General features: G+C 38.7%; 1 protein-coding gene and 1 long non-coding RNA gene across 5 annotated transcripts in view; one reads left to right on the top strand and one right to left on the bottom strand.

The window, feature by feature from the left end:
* The window catches only part of rbfox3a (RNA binding fox-1 homolog 3a), a gene marked incomplete at its 3' end in the record, with an annotated part of 340149 nt that overhangs the window by 187602 nt on the left and 130464 nt on the right, over positions 1-22083 (top strand). For all 4 annotated transcript variants that reach the window (XM_084135436.1, XM_084135433.1, XM_084135434.1 and 1 more), the window contains exon 4: positions 15913-16034. In XM_084135436.1, coding sequence (XP_083991562.1) covers positions 15913-16034 — 122 coding nt within the window. The remainder of the gene's footprint in view (positions 1-15912; positions 16035-22083) is intronic.
* LOC311096737 lies at positions 5579-6683 on the bottom strand. Its single transcript, XR_014609078.1, has 3 exons — positions 6471-6683; positions 5959-6073; positions 5579-5735 (listed from the first exon to the last, which is right to left on the bottom strand). It is a non-coding gene; the product is annotated as an uncharacterized lncRNA (long non-coding RNA).

Genomic DNA, 22083 nt, shown 5'->3' with positions numbered 1-22083 from the left:
TTGTGTGTGTGCTGTGTGTGAGGCAACATGCTCCATATACCAGTTGATTTAGAAACAGTCCTGATATAACTTTTATATCTCACAAATGCATAATTAGTTCTCATACTTGTATCTTATTTCTGCCTTGTATTTGACTTTACATCTCACAAATGTACGTTCACTTCTCATTATTGTGACTTTAAATCTCACAAATGGCAATTTAGTTTGCATTATTATGACTCTATATCTCACAAATATGTATTTTATCATAATTGTAACTTTATATTTCACACATTCATGTTTATTTCTCATATCTATGACTTTAAATCTGACAGATGTATATTTATTTTATCATAATTGTGACTAACTCACAAATGCATATTTATTTCTTATATTTTGTAGTTTAAATGTCACAAGTGCATGTTAATTTCTCATATTCATGGCTTTAACAATTGTATATTTATTTTTTCATAATTGTGACTTCAAATATCACAAATGTGTATTTATTTCTCATTTCTCAATTGTGACTACATCTCATAAATGCATTTTATCAAGTAATCGTGGCTTACAAATCTCACAATTGTGACTTTTTTGTTATTTTGAGTATCACTATGTCAGTAATGACACATTCAGGAGTGATTCCTGGATTTAATTCTCACATGAAATTATAATTATTGAATTCACTCCTCAATGTCTCTCTGTTTGAAATATGCACATGGCCATTGAAGTTGGCATGTTGAGTACATCCCCCCCCTCCAAAAAGTTGTGGCAGTTGTAGCTATTTAAAATGTTATAGCATGAACGTTATAGTGATTGCTTCACTTTACAATTGAACAGTCAGCAAATGTGTTTAAAAAAACAACAAGGCTTGTATGCCTGTAATTAAAGGAAGTGCCCTACTCAGATCTCCCATAAGCTGTCTCGTCCAGGTCAAGTTTGTTTGGCCTCTCAGGCAGGCGAGATCAGAATTTCATGCATAAGATGCCTCCTGTCACGAGCCCTGCTTTTGAGCTGCCCGTTATGGATTTAACGATTTCCCTGGTGCACACAGTGGCATCAAACCCCAGGATCCGTGTAATGCTGCCATCTTGAACGTCTCCCATTGACCTTGGAGATTATTGCTGGACTAGGCAGCAGAAAAGTTATGCTATATCTTAGTCAGGAGCTGTCTTCTATCAATGAGATGCTGTGTTGGCCATCGATCGGTTCTATACCAGGACACAGTGCTTGATTGATGCTTGGCGAGTGGCTGGCTGGCCTGGAGGACAGCCTTGGGAGAAAACAGAGGCACACTGCTTTTCCGCACCTAAGGGGTAATAGCTACAATGATGGAGTATGCATGGATACTCTTTGAGCTCCAAGACTCCCATTACCCCTTTTTATTTGGGTTATTATAGGTTTTGATCTGTTTTGTTAAGGTATGGTAAGATCTTTTAACTTTAGGCTTTCCGAGGACGTGATAAACCGATGTGCTTTAGACTCTTCATAAATACCTCATCATAACTTTTTCAGAGATGGTAGGCATAAATTATACACTCCCTACAGTGACCTGTGTATCTCCTCATAAATATCTCACTACCTTTCCCTTCCAAACGGTTTGGTCCTTGATATATAATGTTATGAAACCAACTTACATCCTTTCTTGAGAGCTGTCAGAGTGTCAGTCAGTTGTGGCACCAAGTAATGAGTTGCATTATCAAGGTCTTCCAGAGGTCCTTGCCAAGACGCTTGTGCTAAATAAAATACACTTTCGAAGAATAGTGGGTCAGAGTTGGTGTTGTGCGTTATTCGTAACTGAATTGAGAATTCCAGTTCATTTCCTGAATTTAAACTGAGGTAGAAAAAAGGATCCATGCAGATTTGTAATTTAAATTGAAATGCAATTAACTCTTTCTCCGCCAGCGTTTTTTTTTAAAGTTGCCAGCCACCGCCAGCGCTTTTTTTTTGTTGTTCAAAATGCTCATGGCCCCCAGAATATTTTGTTGTATGAGAACATGTAATATATCAAAAGAAATAACAGACCCTCTGCTTTTAAACAAATGTCATTCTAGGTTCATGCATTCTTTTCCTCAACACTTGAATGTGGGTAAGTTTCATAAAAAAGCAACATTTTGAGCAAAAAGCTGAGAAAATCACATTTTTGTCAAAGACTATGTAGAGATGGGATTCAGAACAATCATCAAAACAAAGATGGAGTAGGCTAGATCAAGTCCATCAACCCTTCCACAGCTTCACAGTCCTATACCTTATCCTGGATCAACATTTCATTCGGTAACATTAGGCAATTTGGATTTATATGCTGTTTAATGTTGAGGATTGCATTGTTTTACATATGCATATGATTACGTATGCTATTGCTTGTTTCTGCTGCTTCTTCATCTGTGTTTTGATCAGAAGATTCAGTACTTTTTCAGGAGATGCGTAATAGCGCCCCCTACCCTATAACAGTGAAAACACGGAAAGCCAGAAATTTCTGTCGATGGCAGGGAAAGAGTTAAAATCAGATATGGATTGATGGATGGTTGGATGATTTTGAATAGAAGTTGTTTATTTTCACCCACTGCTAATGTTTATGGGTTTCAATGTGGGTTTTTTTGTGGGTTTTTTTTGGCAGATCACGTTGATGTATTTGTTTAGAACTGCATCTGTGAGTTTTCTGGGCCTGAAACATCAAACACATTCACTGTCATTGGCTGATTTTCAGCCTGCATGAATTGTAGTGATTTTTGGATGAGATGTAACATTGAAATCCCTTTGTGATGCCAGTCAGGATGTGTCATAGTCATTTGACTATCAGCCTCCAGCTCTGGCACAATTTCCAGAAATATTAAAGATCTAAAGATCACTTCTTTTTATCTTTGAATGCTTGTTCGTGTTTGTCTGTGTGTTGGTCCTGCCTGACCCAGGCCTTGTTAAGGGAATGCCTCCATGTGGTCAGTTCACAGGAGAACACAGGTTGTCAGTTCAGGCCCAATCAATCAGCTTTGATCTTTAATAGACCCTCTCCCCAAGCTCCTCAATTAGACCTCCTATGCTGGATTTTCCAATACAAGGTATCCTGAGGCTAGCAAAGGGATCACACTATTTGTGACTTACAACACAAGCACACACATACACGGTCACATTCACTCGCACACATTCAAAGGCACTTCCTCCATTAAGGACATCGAATGTGACTGGTTATATGTGTGCATTTATCATGTGTTAAAAATCAATGCATTGTAATGTATAGTGGTGGTTTTCAACTGGTGGCAGGTCGAATCTGGTGTGTGTCTAGAGAAATATACTGTATTATGACAAATATAGTTTATTTGTTTATATATTTGCACTACTGTTAAAAACGTAGGTCAGTGAGGTTTTTTTTATTATAAAATAGTCCTAAAAAAGCTATTATGGGTTCCACAAAAAAATATTAAGCATTAATGACACTGTTTTCAAATGTTTTTAAAACATTTAAAAACATGTGTTTTCTCTGGGTAACACGTTTGCCTAATTCCCGCCTATGTTCTACATTGTCCGCCCGCAAACACCTTGACCTGCCCTCAAGCACTGTAGCTATGTGGTGTTGTCTAAATGTTGAGAAGACAATGTTCCCTTTTCTGCAAAAGCAAATTCTCTTTGTAAACACATCCAAAGGATAAGGATGTGAAGACTAAAATTTAAAATTCCTACAGCGATACAACTGTAGTACAACCTTTTGACCATTGCTTCTCAAATCTCCATGAGGTCTAAATGGGATTTACAAAACACTTATCCATTAAAGATGGGGCAGTACCCACTTTATTTGGACCAACTTGCTCCTCAGAATCACAACCGGTAAGTATGATTAATTATTGATGTATATATTTTCTACCGGGTATTCAAAATACGTGTTTTATATTGTAGCCCTCCGGCTAACCAGCTAACTCACGTTATTACGGTCTTACTAAAATACTTGACGAGCCTTTTGAGAATTATTGAAAAATGTGGTGATGTGCAATGTATATTATGAGAAAATGACCAGTTGTAGGAGACCTCCAGATCAAGGATAGAACCTTTAGAATAGCCTAATATGGGCATTTTAAATATAAAGTAAATGCAGCCTTGGTGAGCATAAGATACTTCTTTCAAAAACATGTTTAAATATCTTGCTGGCCACATTGTGTAACCTGGTAGTGAATATAGATTATTTCTTTCTTTTTTTTCCAATAAATATATCACCATTCTTTAAACAGGAATAGTTGTTATAGCGAAATAAGTCACTTTGTTAGACTAATACTAATTGTCACACCATGGTAGTTAAGAACACATGACGAAGATGATATGATTCAAAAGTCTTTAATAAATAATCCACACAACATAACTCAGGAGAGAGCAGGCAAAGTAACAGTAGCCATACACTGACGAGCAGTGGCGTGCACAGGCCTCCTCAGGGGCAGGGGCGAAAGGACAAAAAAGGGCCAAGAAATTGACAGTTCTATTATTTTTAACTAAGATTAACAAATACAGTAACAAAGGTGTTGCTCATGGCTGGTTCATGTTAGTTTAGTAAAGTGTTACTACGAAATCAAATATATAAATTCCTTACAATTTAGAGTTGGACATAGACTTATGATTACATTTCACTAGATGTATTTCCCCAAGCTAATAACACTTGCTGCCTTGGTTAAAAACGAATGACATTGTCAGACTCAGAATGCGGCTGAAATCGAGTTATACTTTTATTAGTTAAGCATAACTCGCATGCTTCCGCAACTTTTACAGTAGCATGGTAGGATAAATGTAACTTTTCTGTATTAGCTTAATGTTATCTGCTGGCTGCTCGTGCAGTTTGAAGACTCGCGGCGAACTGCTGTGTAGGGCTGTCTAGGAAACTCCGCCTACCGCTTCACCTCCGCCAAATGCTTCCATGTATGTATCGCTGCAGCCCGGAGACCTGCAGGTGGGAGGAGCTTACGCCGCAAGTGGGAGGAGCTTATGCCGCAAGTAGGAGGGATTTCAGAAATGTGCAAGTAGGAGGAGTTTACGCTGCAAGTGGGAGGAGCTTATGCGGAAATCCCCAAGCTGTCATTGCCGAGGACGGCGGTGAATGAGTATGGCAGGAAGTAGCGACAGTAATGAAAATAAACGATAAAATATTACATTCCTCATCATGGTCTGATTTCTTACAGCTTTGTTATTATTGTGTGTGTCCAATACCACTCACTGTCAATGATGAAGTCACGTCTTTACACCTTTTACCATACTTAAAGTGATGGTGTTTTAAATTCATCAGGCTGTAGGCCTTATTCAAGCATATTTCTGAATATTAGATATATCTTCTACAATTCTACAATATCAAGTAAATGAACATATTAAAATGTGATGCAATTGGACTCAGTGAAGTGAATGTGTAAATACATGAAAAACATTTGGCTAATGTAAAAAAGCAAAGTTACCATCCATCTTTACTGCATAATTTTTTTAAATAGCATAATGTTTTTTAAATAGCATAATGAAATAATGTTCTTCTGAACGTGTTACACATACATTACATTTAAATCTCAGGGTGGATAAATTATTTTTTTCAATGAATAAAATCATGTACAAGTCACTCAGAATTGATTGCAAAAGTGTTTATTTTATTTGATTATTTTTAGTCTTTTTTTGTTATTTGTAAGGACACTATATCAGCTCATTAGAACTGATCTGCATGCAGTGAAAACTGCAAAATCCAGGGTGGAAGGTTTCTGAATAAATGCCCTGGAGCTCGCCTCGCTTTCCCATCCCAGCATAACCTGGTGGATACACAAGAAGCACAATAAGTACTAGGGTTTATAGTTGACATTGAACATTTACAAACATTAAGAATAATTTCTCAGCTCTGTAGGTCCATGCCATGCAAATGAATGGTGTCCAGACCAGAACTTTTAAACTCCAAAGGATGACATAAGTAAATTAGATTTTTAGTTTTCCTTTAGACTAACTAGTTTATTCATCACCAATTTACACAAAACGTACCAGGTGTGCAGCATTTGTACTCAAACCCACACTCACTCCAAACAAGTGGAGATTGAGTACATCCTCCAGAAGAGCTGTTTGTAGTGAGACGACTTATTTTTCCAGCATGCAACACCTGAGGTGAAAAAAAAAAAATATGAACATAACATTTAACATTATCAATGATGTTCTTGTTATGCATTTTATTTTTTAATGTCAATATTTACTTTCTAGCCATAAGAAGCACAATAACATGCATTTCACATTTATTGCACTGATTGTTATGAGTAATACATTTTATAAAATAATTATGATATTAAAACAAATGTTTCAATTACATTACATTACATTGTGGATTACGCAGAAAAAAGCATAACTACAATGAAAACAAGTTTTAAAAGAATTGCATGCATTGTACAGTTAAGTTAGGAGTTGTATTCTAATATCAAATCCATTTACAAAACGTTTAAGACATTTACAATTTGAAAATCAATGCAGTCCTAAAACGTACAAAAATTACACTGCCACAATACCTTATTATGGTCTTCAGAATCCATAATCTGGAGAGCAAATTGTAGAAATGGAATGCAGAAAAGATCTTGTCATGCACGTTACAGATTTTGTAATTTGTGTGCTACTAAAAAAACTACAGAAATTTATTTGGATACACTTTACCCTTATTCTTTTTTTAATACATCAAGACTAAAAACACTGTACAAACGCCATTATGAAATGGTCTTTTTCAGAACTTATACTGCTTTTTCACAAAACTAAAAACTATACAACAAGCTTACCCCTTCATCTCAACGGCACGCTGACATGTGAAAGCGGTTTTCTTCTTTGTTTTCTGATGGATCGCAACAAAACTTACACATTACCACCACCAACTGTGGAGCATAAACCAATAGCTACTACAACACAGGTGATACTAAATAAATCTGGAAGTTTGTACAGCCCACTTGCGGCTAAAGCTCCACCCACTTGCTGCTAACCCACCCATTTGCAGCTGGCTCCGACCTCCGTTTATACCCTACTCAATGCTTCCGCCAAAAATGGTTTTAGATAATATATACTGTATATATATATTTTGTATTATTATTGTTAGTGGCAATGGTGTATACGTGTATTGTTTATTATAATATTTATAATTATTATTATTATTATTTACATTTATCAGAGTGGGGCACAATACATTTTGAGGCAAAAGGGGCAGGGGCTTGAGGGGATTGTTACTATTGGTTATATTGTCACACTATTTATTCCCCTAATCCAGTAGCGATTAGATTCAATATATGCTTTCATCACCTTACAACATTCATTTCTCAGTTACTGTCATCCTCAGAGTTTTCTCTCTATCACACACACACAGAGACACAGACACACACACACAGTAAATGAAAACTGACAGAGGAGTTTGAACTCGAAGACTGTGTGACTCTTGACTCCTGGGAATCTTCTGGCAGCTGTGGGTGACAAAACAGAGCAGATCAAGAACGAGCGGTAAATTTCCAGTCTTCTTGAGGAAAGAATCCTCACTAGCATACAGACTACACTTGCAGCTAGCCTTATTTCTTTCCTGGTGTTTTCTCTCCCTCTAAATCAAGTTGCAGCACTTGCTATACAATATAAATGAATCAAGTCTGGGAAGGTGCTTTTTGATGCTTTTGAGTGATTGTTGGGGAGTGATACAGTACAGCTGTCAGAAATATGTCTATGTCTCTCTGTTTTTCTCTGTATCCAGCCGTTTCAGCTGTGTGGATAGACATGTCTGTTTGTTGATTGTTGTGCATTCTTGCTTAAACAAGAGGGTGCCAGAGGTCTTTATGCGAAGTGGCATGAATACGTGTTTAAGAATGGGGTGCTTGTCCCGAGGAAAATGTCTCCTTTCATTGTCAATTATTCTATCATGTGAGATTATTATTCTATTATTTGTCTGCCACAATAAAGTAGAAGGAAATAAAGTAATGTCTTTGAATTAACTTTAGATTATCAATTTATTATTTGGGTATTTTCTCAGTGAATATTAATGTGTCACGTGAGGTTTCTGTTTAGTTTGTATCTCCCTGGGTTAGTACTTGTTTCCATTGTCCCTGTTCATTCGTTGTCATGGTTCCTAGGCATGTTTCCATTTGTTTCCATAGTACCTAATTTGTTAATTGATTAACTCCACCTGTCCCTTATTTTCTCCTTTCACTTAGAGTACGTTTACACCATAATGATGTGCTAAAATGTTTTCCGTTGCATTTACGTTGTCAAAACAATCCCGTTCACACGAATCTGCAAAAACGCTGTTATTATGCCAGGCCAGTAGTTGGCGATGTCACTTTGTAAAGAAACACTACGCGCCTATAGACTGAACAGGTAATACGCATACACAAATTCGCTTTTTTTTTTTGTCGTTTACATGGAGATGATTATGGTATCATTTTCAAAACTTTCACTTTGAAATCCGTATTCAAAAGTTTGCATTTTCAGGCCCCCAAATAGTTGTTGTCATGTAAATGAACGACTAATAAAAGGTTTTTTTTGTTTTTAGTTGAAAATGTCATGTTAACTAATGAAACCTTATTGTAAAGTTACCATATAATATAATATCCATTTTTCCTTTACTATAGACTATATCCAGGCTGTTGTTGTAAATCTTAAAAAAGAAACTGCAGTAGCAGGGACAGTGAGGGTCTCATTGGGCTAGCCGTTTGCTCAGCTCGTTTGAGATGTTTGGTGACTGATCAAAGCGGCACTCATTTTGGTGGTCCGTGCACACAAATCTGAAGCAAGTGCAAGAGAGAGAGAGAGCACACGGGAGGGGGCTTTCCAGCTGTCTCTGGTGACATGCCAGGTGGGATGACATGGGGCTCTGAAGTGTTGAGGGGGAGAAGCTGGCTAGGGACGAACCTGCGGAATGGCACACTGGAGATATGCAAAACGCTAATGATCCTCGCCCTCCCCCTGCCGGGACAGTTCTCTCTGCCAGGCCGCTCCAAGTGGTCCTTTCCACTGGGGATTCTCACCAGCAGGCCCAGGTATCCATGATTGCTTTTTAATGTGTGGCTCTTGGCCAATGGGAGCAGGGATTTTCATCAAGTATGACTGCAGAAATATTAAACTAGCCTAGGATTATTTTTCAGTCACAGTCCATTAAACTGTAGGGGGAAGTGGAGCCAGGAGCTTGCTCCTGCCTGCACAAGTTAGGCCAATTAGGGTTCTAATTTTTTATTAATACGCTGCAATGTTAAATAAACATGCAAACAGCTTTCGTGTTGTATGCCAATTAAATGCTGTTTTATTTGACTGCCACTTTAATCAGGTGGCTGCACAGGGGGAGGATATGCAGTTTAATTAAATTGTATTACACTGCATTTCCTGTCAAGGCTCTTTTATGATTTCAAAGTAATCTATAAGGACATCAGCCATTGATTTACTCATATTTTAATAAATTATGCCGGGCCGTACCATCGCAAAACTCTGCACATGGGAGAATCGTAAAGCAAAAGGGCGGAAACAAAGAAACGAGCAGCGGGCGCAAGTCATTTTTTATCACACGGCAGAACGGCAACCCCCCACAAACAATCATCTCCCAACGATGGCAGGGAGAAAGTTTCAAAAGCTCATTTTGCCCGATTTTATCGCTTCTCCTGTTCCATCAATATTGCCTTCTGGTTGATTTTTAATTTCAGGTTGGAGACCTCAGCATATTTAGTGCTCGGCTGATGACATTGTATTTATTTAGTGCTCTCGTCAATAGCTCGCTCAAGTGCAAAAATTCCCTCCCCCGCTTTTGCTGGGTTCTATACAGATAAGTCAAATTCTCAATGCACGTACATACAGACTATCTGCATTGTATTAGTTCTTTGCCGAAGAACATGTTCGTTTTTCCCTGTCATGATTCCATGTGCATACATGTATGTGTATGTTATATGTTTGGTTTTATGATTTGAAACAATGTTTTGCTTGAAAAGTGTGCTTTCTTTAAAAAGTATGACACTTAGCTTGATATTTTGCTGTGTAATGCAATGACATTCATACATTGTTAGACTGAGTATATATAGTTGTAAAATACTTTTAGTAAAATACTTTTAGGGGCCACTATAAAAAAATAACTACCCACTGCACTGCAAAATATCAAACTCTTGCTCTTGTTATTGCCAAATGAGCAACAGGAGTGACATAATGTCTGCCTTCTTCTGGCTGGAAGCTTCGTCCCACAAGCCCTCTAGCTCTGGCAGTGGCCATCCTGTCCTGGGCCTGTGCTTCCATTAGCCACACTGACCCGGATCTGTTCTGGCATCGCTCTGAAACTAGACCGGCGGACTTGGCCCTTCCTCTCTGTGGGGCAGCTCTGTCAGGACCTCTGTCCAACCCAAACACACCAGCCACACCAGCCTGTCCATATGGCTGCTCCATCCTGCCTGTTTCTGGGCCAGAGCCTGAGCCAGAGCCTGAAGTCCTCTTCTTCCAGAGCCCTCTCCAGGGCATCACAACGCCTCTCCAAACGATGTATTCATTACCCCCTCCTGTACCCTGGGGATGCTCAAAAGCCTTGTTTCAGAGTGGGGAGTGTGGCTGTGTCTGTTTAAACACTGCTCCAGTCCTACTTAATCATGTGCAGTTGGAGGGGCAGTCCGTGCCGGTGCTCTGATTAATACAGCATGAAGCTGTGGCGGCAGACATTGCTGCAAGGGACGCAAGGCATTAATAACCGCATACTGCCACTGTTTCAGACGCTACCTCCGCCTTCCTGAAGTCTAGAGAGACTGTGTACAAACACACAAATACCCAACTCGTAAGGTGTCATGTAGCCTGGACACTGCAAATATTGTCATGGGAAGACTGGTCCAGAAAGGTAATTGAATTAGTGCACAAATATTGATTTTTTTTATTTTTTTTATTCATACAATTTGTCAATCAGTCTTATTAGGACAAATCATTAGCATTTCATAGATTCACAATAGTGGAACATCAAGGTCATAATCATTGTTGTCATTATCATTAACCACACTATCACCAACGCATGGACCAGAACAAACCTAAACACAATATTTTTTCAGGATTCTTTGATGAATAAATAAGTTTAAAACAGCATTTATTTTAAATAGAATGTTTGTAACATTATAAATGTCTTTACTGTCACTTTTGATCAATTTAATGTATCCTTGCTGCATAAAAGTATTAAATTCTTTCCAAAAAAACAAAAACAAAACAAAATTGTACTGACTCCAAACTTTTGTCAAAAAACAGCTAAAGACACATCTTTTTCATCAACAGTCTTGACCCATTAATATTAGCACTTATTAGTTCTATTCTATTCTATTTCTCTATTTATTTATATATTTAAAAAAATTATATTTCAGATAAATGCTTTTTTAACTTTCTATTCATAAAAGAATCCTGAAAAAAGGTGTACACAACTGTTTTCAACATTGATAATAATAATAATAAATGTTCCTTGAGCAACAAATCAGCATATTAGAATGATTTCTGTGAAATAATCATGTGACACTGAAGATGATGATAAGGTAATGATGCTGAAAATTCAGCTTTGCCAACATAGGAATATATTACATTTTACTTTTGAAGGACAGTATGTGTGTATATATATATATATATATATATATATATATATATATATATATATATAATATATGTATGTATATGTATGTATATATATGTATATATATATGTATTGAAGACAAACGTTCATGTATGAATTGCATTAAACAAAATATTCTCAAGTTCACACAGCTGTCATGGCAGAGGAACAAAGATGCATTGACATATTCCACAAATGTTTGGGTACAAATATCGACTTGCCAATTAATTGTGATCCTCATTTAACTATCTCGATATCGATTTTTAAAATCCCACAATAGATCTCTTTATTCTAGAGTTTCCTGCACCACTTTTCAGCGGCAACACAAGCAGCCCCACAGTTAAATATATCCTAAGCGCAATATATATATATGGGCACTTTCTGGCTTTTAAATGTTAGTGGAACTAAGGCTAGGATTCCAAAAACGTTTCAATATTTGGTAACACTTTATTTAGATGGTCCATTTTAGACATTCAACTATAACTAACTTTGCAATACATGCCAACTAACTCTATAGAGTATTAGTAGACTGTGCTAAATATCTCCTAACACTTTATTTTGATGCTCCCCCAACAGACATTCTACTGACTATAAGTAACTTTGCAACTGTATGTCAACTTATTCTACTAACCCTAACCCTAAAATCTTACGCTAACCTAACAGACTACTAGTCTACTAATACTCTAATGAGAGTTAGTTGACATGTAGTTGCAAAGTTACTTATAGTTAGTATATGTCTAAGGAGGACCGAAATAATTGTAACCCAATATTTAATTTGCTATCTATTTTTTTGGTTAAATTATACAAGGACCCTTCTAATTTGATACATTTGTTTCCTTCCAAACTATATGCAGTTCAAATGCTATTTATTTAACAGATCAACACAACCAAATTCTAAAGATTAAAATAAGCTTTAAACTGAATTTCTTTCCAAACCTACGTGTACAAGCAAAACAAATAATCAAAACTTAAATAGCAAGATTAGTGCTTTTATAGGGACAGTCATGTGGTTCATTCCCGAATTTGAATGAATCAGTTGAATGGATGATTCAATGACTCACCCAGTCACTTTCCGCTACCTACTGGTAATTCTTTCTGATTCTTTCTGAATCTACTATCTCATAAGATTCATTTGTTTGTGAATCAGACTTACCTATTTGCAATAAAATAAAAATAAAAAATAAAAAAGTGTTTTATTCACCAAAAAGAACCAGTTCATTATATTGCAGTCTTTTTTCGTGATTCACACCACACTTGTTACACTTTGTTAGTTTGTGCAGCCATGACGAGAACTCAGCATTGCATTTTCTTGCTATAATTTTGCGGTACACATTCTTTTTTTATGTCATCACATTCAGTTCAGATACCAAACTCGGGTTAAATACGACTTCTCTTGCCATAGGATATGGCATATATATATATTGTGCATAGGATATATTTAACTGTGGGGCTGCTTGTGTTGCCGCTGAAAAGTGGTGCAGGAAACTCTAGAATAAAGAGATCTATTGTGGGATTTTAAAAATCGATATCGAGATAGTTAAATGAGGATCACAATTAATTGGCAAGTCGATATTTTTACCCAAACGTTTGTGGATTTTGTTAATGCATCTTTGTTTCCTCTGCCATGACAGCTGTGTGAACTTGAGAATATTTTTTTTAATGCAATTCATACATGAACGTTTGTTTTTCAGTTAAAGCCTCTGTAATGGGATATTATTTCCACTTTTATAGAGCCATTGTATATTGTAGATTTCTATGTATGTTTCTTCCCTTATTATGTTATCGTGGAAAACCTAGAATCCTCCACTCTCGCATCACACTTGAGATTGAAAGCCGGGTGCTTCCCAACAGATTAGGCAGGGATCGTTTACGGCGCTTATTGTCATCCTTGCAGAGAAACGCGAGATAATACAGTCTCAGTTTCAACCTAATCCTCCATTCATCTGCATGAGTGCGCAGCGACGACCCGACAAACCCTGGGCCGAGATGCGCTGATGGCAGATTTAGATGTGATGACACTCTTTTCTCCCTTAAATCAAACTGTTATCGCCCACTATTTATGTCAGTGTTATCTCACACACTGTTTATGACAACTTTGACATTTCGCTCAGTTTTTAAAGCTCTTGTCAAATTTGCCAAACTGCAGGGCAGAGTGAGATAGAGTGAGTTAAGGAAAGGTTGTCAGAGAGAGAGAGAGTGAGAGGGGGGCTTTAAAGACAAAGCGCATGAGGGGAAAAGAAGAAAAAGAGTTAGGGAGATAGTGAAGCAGCCTGGGGGGGGGGGGGGGGGGGGGGGGGTGTTGTAATGTATCTGCAGTGTAGCATGTCAGTGCAGCTTTACTTTACTGCATCCTCATCTCGACGTCAATAATTAATCACAGGTGAGACGTGGTGAGAAACATGCCCGCGGATGCCAAAGGAGCTTCAACTGGTGCCAACAGACAGCAGGAAAGCCTCAAACACAGTGACAGCCATCCGTCCCCGCATCGAGTCTCACCTTACGGGCACGTTCCTGTGATGCAACGCCGGCACGCTCTGAATTACATCACCTGCAAAAAGAGCAGGAGCGCCGTTCGGCCTCCAAATCCACGGCGAAGCGGCACGCCGGCTGTTTTATTGCTAATTAGGCCATATCTTTTTATTTCTATACACCAAAAAATCAGCCACATGTATCATGGATATAAATGCGTTATACTTGTGATCGATTGGCTGGAGCGCGGCCCTGTGGCATGAATATTCATGGGGTGATGTATAGAGAGGGAGGGAGCGGCATTGGAGACTCGTGGTGTGTGATCCGTGGACTTTACAGTCACCGCCGGGTAGCCTGCGGCTAGCAGCCACCATAAACAATAACGCAAGGCCCATTTATAACACTAAAACTCATGTGTTGCCGCAGCCACAAAGAGCACAAGTGACATTTTAATGGGCCTTTTTACTTTTTGTTTTTCAATAATGAATGCATGGCTTGCTGTGGTGCGCTCCACAATATGCGCTTCACTATTGTTTTGAGGCGTAATGCAGATTTTTGCTGTACTTGGCATTTATAGGGAATAATTTAATACACATTGCAATCTTCGCGCGCGCTTCCCTGAGACCGCTTTCCAAGACTGGGGGAATGGAGGTTTTTTTTTTTTTTTTTTGAACTGGTGTGATATGGTGTATGTGTGATGTCAGAATCATGTTTTCTTTTTGTCTTTGTGAGTACTGATCATAGTGTGTGTCTGTGTGTGTGTTACCCAAAGGAGGTTCAGTGCAGCTGTTAGTTTGCTTTGCTGTGTAAGCAGGGTTGACCCCACTGTTGATCACATGCCAAGCACTTCCCCTCACACCGTGCCACTCACACACAGACTGATGGGCACTAAACAGCTGAGAGGAGGAGTGTTTATGGACGTGTTCAAATTGTCAAAGAAATATTTATGTCTCTCTTACATTTGAAATCATGTTGAATCAAAGAATACTTTTTTTTTTTTTTTTGCCTTCTTCCTTGTTTCTTTCTTTTGTCCCTTCCTTCCCTCCCTCCTTTATTTGTTTTTACTTCCTTTCATAGGGCTGGTTCAAACAGAATGCGGTTAAAACTTTTAATTAAATTATTTTAACTATTTTTAGTTAAACTATTTTAACTTCAGCATTGGGGTTTTAGAATGCTGTTGCACTTGATGCGAGTGCAACAGTTAAGGCGTCCGTCTAGCTCATGTTTGCATTGAAAAAACAATGGAAAAGTTGCACAGAGGAATGAAAAAACTCGTTCTGTGTGAACTGCCCTCTACTGCATTTGTTTTCCTTCCTTTCCTCCTTTTCTTTTCTTCCTTCCTTCCTACCTTCATTTTCATTTTTTCCTTCCATTTTTGCTTTCTTTGGTTTTCCTTCCTTATACTTTTTTTACTGCATTTGTTTTTCCTTCCTTCTGCCTTCCATATTTCCTTCATTCCTTCCTTCTTTCTTTTTTCTTCCACTTTTTTGTTTTTCCTTCCTTTCATGCTTCCTTTGTTTTTGTCTTCCTTCCTTTCTTACTGCCTTTGTTTTTCCTATTTCCTCCTTTTCCACCCTTTCCTTTTCCTTCCTTCCTTTCTTCTTTCCTTCCTTCCATCCCAACTACATTTACAATTTTCTTTCTTTTTTTTGCTTTCTTTGTTTTTCCTTCTTACTACTTTTCTTACTGTCTTTATTTTTCTTTACTAACTCCTTTCCATACTTTCTTTCCTTTTTTCTTCCTTCCTTTTTTCCTTTCTTTTTCCCTTCCTTCCTTTTTCATTCTTTGTCTTTATTTGTAGCTTCATTATTTTACTCTTCTTCTCTTTTGTAATATTGTGTATTATTAATAATTGTTTAGTCATTGTATATTGTTATTTAACCTATTCCAAATGTCTTTTTTCTCTCCTTCTGTAGAAACGAAACCAGGAAACGGGCTGTGTAAAACAGGAAGCATTGCTCTCTTTGGAAACGTAGTGTACAGTGGGCTGCTGAACGATCACTTCTGGCATTTCGGGGTGCCCCTCGTCACAAGACTGGTAAGTGGATGCCCTCTTTGTGTTTTCCAGATTGTTGGCATGGTTGGTACTGCTCCCTTTGCCACCTTAGGATCTCCCTCTGGCATTTGGGATTTGGCATCAGTTGTGTTTTGGATGGCCAAAACATTTACCAGAGGTGATTTTTGATCTCCTTTTTTTTTTTTTTTTTTTTGACATATAACGGGACATAGTTGTGCTGGCACATTCAGTGAAGTTTTCATAATTACAAGTTATATAATTACATCAAATATTTAATGATGGCTAGGGTTATTTAGCTTTCTGCTCTGACAGCTACACCAAACCACAGAGAACAGCAGTGGAAAGGGAATGGGGCTGATCTTGCAGGCTCATGTCATGTTCTCCTTCCTGATTTCCCTGTCTATCTTCTTTCTCAATGATGCAAGATCTAAATGAGTAGATAATGCATTGGCATATGATGTGTCTGTTTAAGAACTGAATATTAGTAGGCTACTCAAGTTTTAATTAAACTGTAATCTTAGAGCATGTCAGTGCCTCTGTCTTATTATGAATTGATAAATATTGATGCTCCGTCTTCCTCCGAAATATGTCAAACAATATTAGCATACAGGCAGGGAAGGACAGGGAGGAGGCAGAGCTGGAGCAATTTACTGCTTATACTCGATTAAGATAAAAAAGGATTTGGAGGATCAGAAGTATAAATCTCTGAGGGTAACTTGTTTTTCACCGCTTTCCCAATTGAGCGTGCAGACGTGTTTCAGATGAAAACTTTAGCAGCAGAATTGGATGTAGTTCAACTGCTTTCTTCAGAGAGAATGTAGCATCATTTGATTATGGTTGGAATATTAAGATATTAATATGTCCCTTCTATTAATATGATTGTTTTTACTTTATGGCAAAGCACAAATATTCTTTACCTTTCATGAACTGGCATGCTGCTTAAATTTCTTTAAATATCTATTGACATTGTGACATTTTTAAACATCTGTTAGTTTGCATCTTAATTGTTGAATGTCAAAGTGTTTCACGTGTTCGAAAACATTAGTTTGTCTTTACTAAGGGGTCAGGGTTTTGCTAGTTATCATGGCCCAGCTATCCCTTGCTGGTAAATGCTGGTACAATATTCTGTTGACAAAAACATTTTTCTTCAATGACTGACATTTATAAGTAGCCATGTATAATGATTAAAAAGTTGTTTTGTTTGTTTGCCAGCAACATAAATAAATTATATATTTGAGTAGATTTTATTTATTTTGTATTTTTTTTGGCTGTAAAAAAAATTACTTTATTTAGATTGAATAATGGTCGGCGTAGCTGGAATTTTCCTCTCCACTTTTGGAGATAGGAAATTCTACTAATGGCATTTGGAAATACAATGCTTTGAATAGCCAAAGCACGTTTAGCGTTTAAGTGCGCATGCTTGCTACCACTCAAATCACTATAAATGAGTTCTACCTCAGTTCCAAACCACATTCCTTTTTGACAAATTAAGTAAATTAGTCAATGCCACTGTAATCAAGTGCAACGTCACCTTGCCTTTTATCCGCTTGTTTTTTTTATTAGGCCTTACTTCCATGCATGTCACTTCCAGTACCGTTTGGTCATTGGTAGGTGCTTTTAATGAAAATGGACTGGCACTGCGACCCGTTCCTCAACCCCCCCCCACCACCACCAAACTCCGCTGCAGACGCTAAACTGCACCTTAACCAGATTAAGCCACTTGAACAAGTTTGGAGAATCGAGCCTCCCCACCAGATGGAGAAAAATGGAGGGCGGTTGTTTTTGAATTAGTTCTCCCTCGAATTTCCTTGCCGGGTTAATGAATAAATGAAATGGCGCGGTAATTGGAAGGGAGTGCGTTGAGAGAGAAGGAGAGGAGCATGCAGCTCCATTGAGTTTATGGAGGCAGAAATGATGACGTTGGGTAAAGCACTGATGAGGAAGGTATAGCTCAGTGGGGCGAACATGCCTGAAAGAGTAAGTGTGTGTGTGTGTGTGTGTATCTTCACAGAAGGGAGGACTCGACTTCATTATAAGGTGCTTTAAGAGCGACACGCTGTGATTGTGTCATCTTCGTTCCAAACAAAGGCAGTGGAGGGCAGGTACAGGGGACAAAGGAAACGTGAACGTCCAATAGCCGTTGCACAGACGTGCACATACTGCTGAATCCTGTCAGACTGCGCTCAGAGCTGAATTTCAGCTTTTCAGCAGAATGTGTGTAATTGATAGCACTCTGGGGCTGCGCGGGCCTTGGCAGCACGCAAAACGAACGCAAACCTCCAAAGACAGAGACTTTTAATATCTGGCAGGCTCGCACAGCGTGGAAGCTTGACTCTGTGTGGCATGTAGATGTATTGCTGCTCACTTTTGGGTTGTAGTATGGGGGTAAGAAAGAGGGAATCGCTCGTTTCTGCTCCCGTCAAATATTCCAAGGCTTGCACTATTTCCAAGACCTGCTGCGCTTGCGGCCAATATGGCGTCCCAGATGTGTTCACCTGCCGTTGGCAGCGGCCGGCTCCTAATTAAGACAGTCTGGCTTGGCCACCGGCTCAGTCTGGACCTGCTCAGACCAAACCTTGCCCATCTGCCCTGCTTAAAGAAGAAAAATACCACCTTTACACTTCAGGCCAACTGACATCTATACTCAGGTGAGACGTAGAGGGCGTTAGTTGCTGCAGGCAGGGTGAGACGTGCGTGCTTGTGTGTGGTGGAAGAATAAAGTGAGTGGTTGCGCTAAATGCATGCAGTGCATCTGATCTGATTCTTTTTTTCCTCCATCTATCTGTCCTTTTCTTTCTTTGCCACTGCATCAGAGCAAAATGTGACCGTTAACAAGCTTGTGCCACATTTTTAGACTCTGCGTCACATATCCGCGCAAGCCCATAAGCTTGGAAAAAGATCAGGCGAGACATGGAGATCAAACCCATGGATCGGGCCAACTGACAACTGTACTGCACAACGCCGGCATTAAATATTGACTAAACGAATCGCGAGTCGGGGGAGTAAGAGAACACGACAAGGAGCATAACCAATTCAGGGCTCTGACTTTTTCCCTCCTTCTTCATCTGAGAGAAAAGGTTTCTTGTCTCTGTAATGGAAAATGACGTCCCCAGGGCCAGTCGTCCTCCGAGTGCTTAACCCGAACATGCAGCACCCTCGGCATGCTGGGGAAAAACAGTGCAGATAGTGCCAGAGAAGGAATGGAGAGACAGAGAGAGGATGTTTTTGGGTTTGAGAGAGAAAGAGAGGCAGTGGGAGAAAACAGAATGCTGATGGAGTGGACAGGAATATCACAGAAAGAACAACAACACTAGGGGAGACCGGGGCTAGTTGTCACACAGCTTACTTTCAGTTACTATGGTTTTGAGTTAAAAGAAGTCCAATTTGTGCAAATGGGCGTTTTCTCAAGCAGTGGTTTTTATGATTTTATGATTTTCTTTTCAATGGAAGTTGTCACATTTCAAATTGATAAAAATGAATAGTATTTTATTAATTTAATTTATTTTAATAATTGTATACAATTTATTAATTCAAATTGTTTTGCCCCACATTGTTAATTTTGATATGTTTGTTGTTTCATTAATTGTTTTTATATAGAATTTTTCAGCTAAATATAATTTTTGGCTGACTATGAAACTATGTCTGTTTAAAGGTAGATTCCACTGTAAAAAAAGTACCCATTTAATGTGACATATCCTGCTATTAGGTCAACATGTGTTCAGTAAACTATTCTTCTTTTTTTCTGGACAATATGGTTCAAAATGTTTTTGTAGTCAAGACTTTAAGGTATATCTCTTTATATAAAATATATACCTCTCTGGACGCCTAATGGGGTGGAGGGATAGAGTTGTGGGTAGGGTTAGGGTGTGGTTGGATATTCTAGCTCCACCCATTAGACCCAAATTACATTCGCTCCTCCTTGCTGTACATCTAGCGAGGGGGAGCTAGACGTAAGCTCAACCCATTTGCTCTGTAGTGAGCAGCCTCTTAATTGTTCAGGAAGCGGAGCTTCACGCCCTAAACTTGACAGTCCCGCCATCACATGCAACACATGTTATTATTGGCTAGGACGACCCAAACTAAACTATTTAACATAAACATATAGTTACATACAACTACCAAAACTAAATAATAAATTAAATTATGTACATTATCCTGTTTAACACTTTTGTCCGTAATATTGTGCTAACTGTAAATATGGTGTTGTGGCAGAAATAATCGAATGTTGTTTTTTATTTGTTTTTTTTACATTTTTCATCTCAGGGTTCGTACAATCTTTTGAGAGTGAAATTCAAGCACATTTCAAGGGCTTTCAAGTGCTTCACACTTTTTTCAGAACTTCAAAGCTTTAGATATTATCTAATTTAAATGTTAAAAAAATTTAATGTGATGATTTGTAAAACTAAAAGTTTAAAGATGTTAGAAAACTAACTTGGTGGCAAACAAACACTTTTATTTTAAAAAAGACATCAAATTACCACTATAACCAGTAGAAGGCGGCAGAGGAGCACTTTCCAAAGTATATTTAGGAAAATATAGGAAATTATGAAATTACAATTATTAATTAGGAAATAACAAAGTCTCATAAAAAACTAAAACTTCTTCAAATTGTGACTGAATTACACAAAGCAAGTAAAGAACGCTCCTTTTATAACCACTGAAGCTGTCGGTCAGTTCAGTATGATACTATAGAAGAAAAATGGTTAAAAAGGGTTGAATATTTAAATGTTCCCTACAAAAATGGGATTTTGCAAGTTACTGTTATTAATAAAAGTTCTTCAGAGCAGTAAAACATTTTTTTAATGATTTAAAAGAGTTTTCTTAGATTCATTTTACAGAAGGAGGTATGTACATTTATGAGCAAAAGTGTATTTATTAATATACAATGTTTTATAATATATAATAAACTTATAATTATCTAATAGGCTACACCAGATCTTATCAGAACTCTTTCATTGATTTACGGCAGAGATAAAATATTCCAAAGCACGATGGAAAATGTGAACTCTCTTTGACAGTGTCACTCCTGACATGCTTTGTTCTAATCAAAATGAACCGTGAGCAAAATTAGCATTCTCTCAAATCCAAATATGAACGTGCAACAGCGCAGAGGTTAATATTTAAGAACACTGTAGCTGCCTGTTGGCGGTGTGGGTTTGAAATTGCTGAGACAGCTGAGATGTTAAATGGCAGCGTAACCCCCCTCACCCACCCAGCCTCCCGAAAGGCGCGTGGCTGTGTACGCATGCACTTAGACGCTCAAACCACACACACACACGCACGCACAAACAAGTCTTGCGCTCTCACACGCACCAAAAAAGCTACCAAAAAGAGCAGCACCGTTCTCATGGCACGCAACCTGTCAAGCGATTCCCCCTGCTCTCCACCGGCTCACTCCGACTCCTGATTGGCTGAAACCACAGCTGGAATCCTGCAAGCCCCTCTCCCACCGAAACCCCTGCCTCCGCTCCCTCTCTATCACTGAGAAAAAGATTGGTGAGAAAAAAGAAAGACACAAGAAAGAGCAAAAGGCATTACGTTGCACACCGACTCACCCTACCTAGTTTACTTACGCTTTCCCCCCCGTTTGCCCCCCTCCGACTGGTCTTTGTTGCCTCGTTGCATGACTTTTCATGTACATCAGCTGACCGTCGAGACCAAGCGAGGGGAAAGAACCGCTCCTACAGCCTTCTCGATCCTCACCACTAGCCGGCTTCCCTCAGCAGACGTCGCAGCAGCAGCAGCAGCAGCTCCCCTCCCCTCTCCTCTGCGAGTGCTCGGATGCTGAGCTGCTCCGTGGCTGTATCAGTGCCTGAAGTGTCAATGGACTCCTCTCCCTGCGGAGGAACACAGCCTCACTGAAGGAATGCTGGGAACAGATGCCAAACACCTCCTGGAGTGCCCGCTCTAGAACTCTCCCGCCCGCCAATAAGACCCTGAACAGAACGGCACGGGGCAGAAGACGTGCAGAGTGAGTGACGTGAAGAAAGCTACTTGTGTGGTTATAGGAAGAAGAAAGAAAGAGTGGAAAGTGAAGAGCGGAGACAGAAGCGCCTTTGCCTATTCCTCT

Source organism: Abramis brama (assembly GCF_963993115.1).
Source record: "Abramis brama genome assembly, chromosome: 14".
Taxonomy (NCBI): domain Eukaryota; kingdom Metazoa; phylum Chordata; class Actinopteri; order Cypriniformes; family Leuciscidae; genus Abramis; species Abramis brama.
This window is presented reverse-complemented; position numbering and strand designations above follow the sequence as displayed.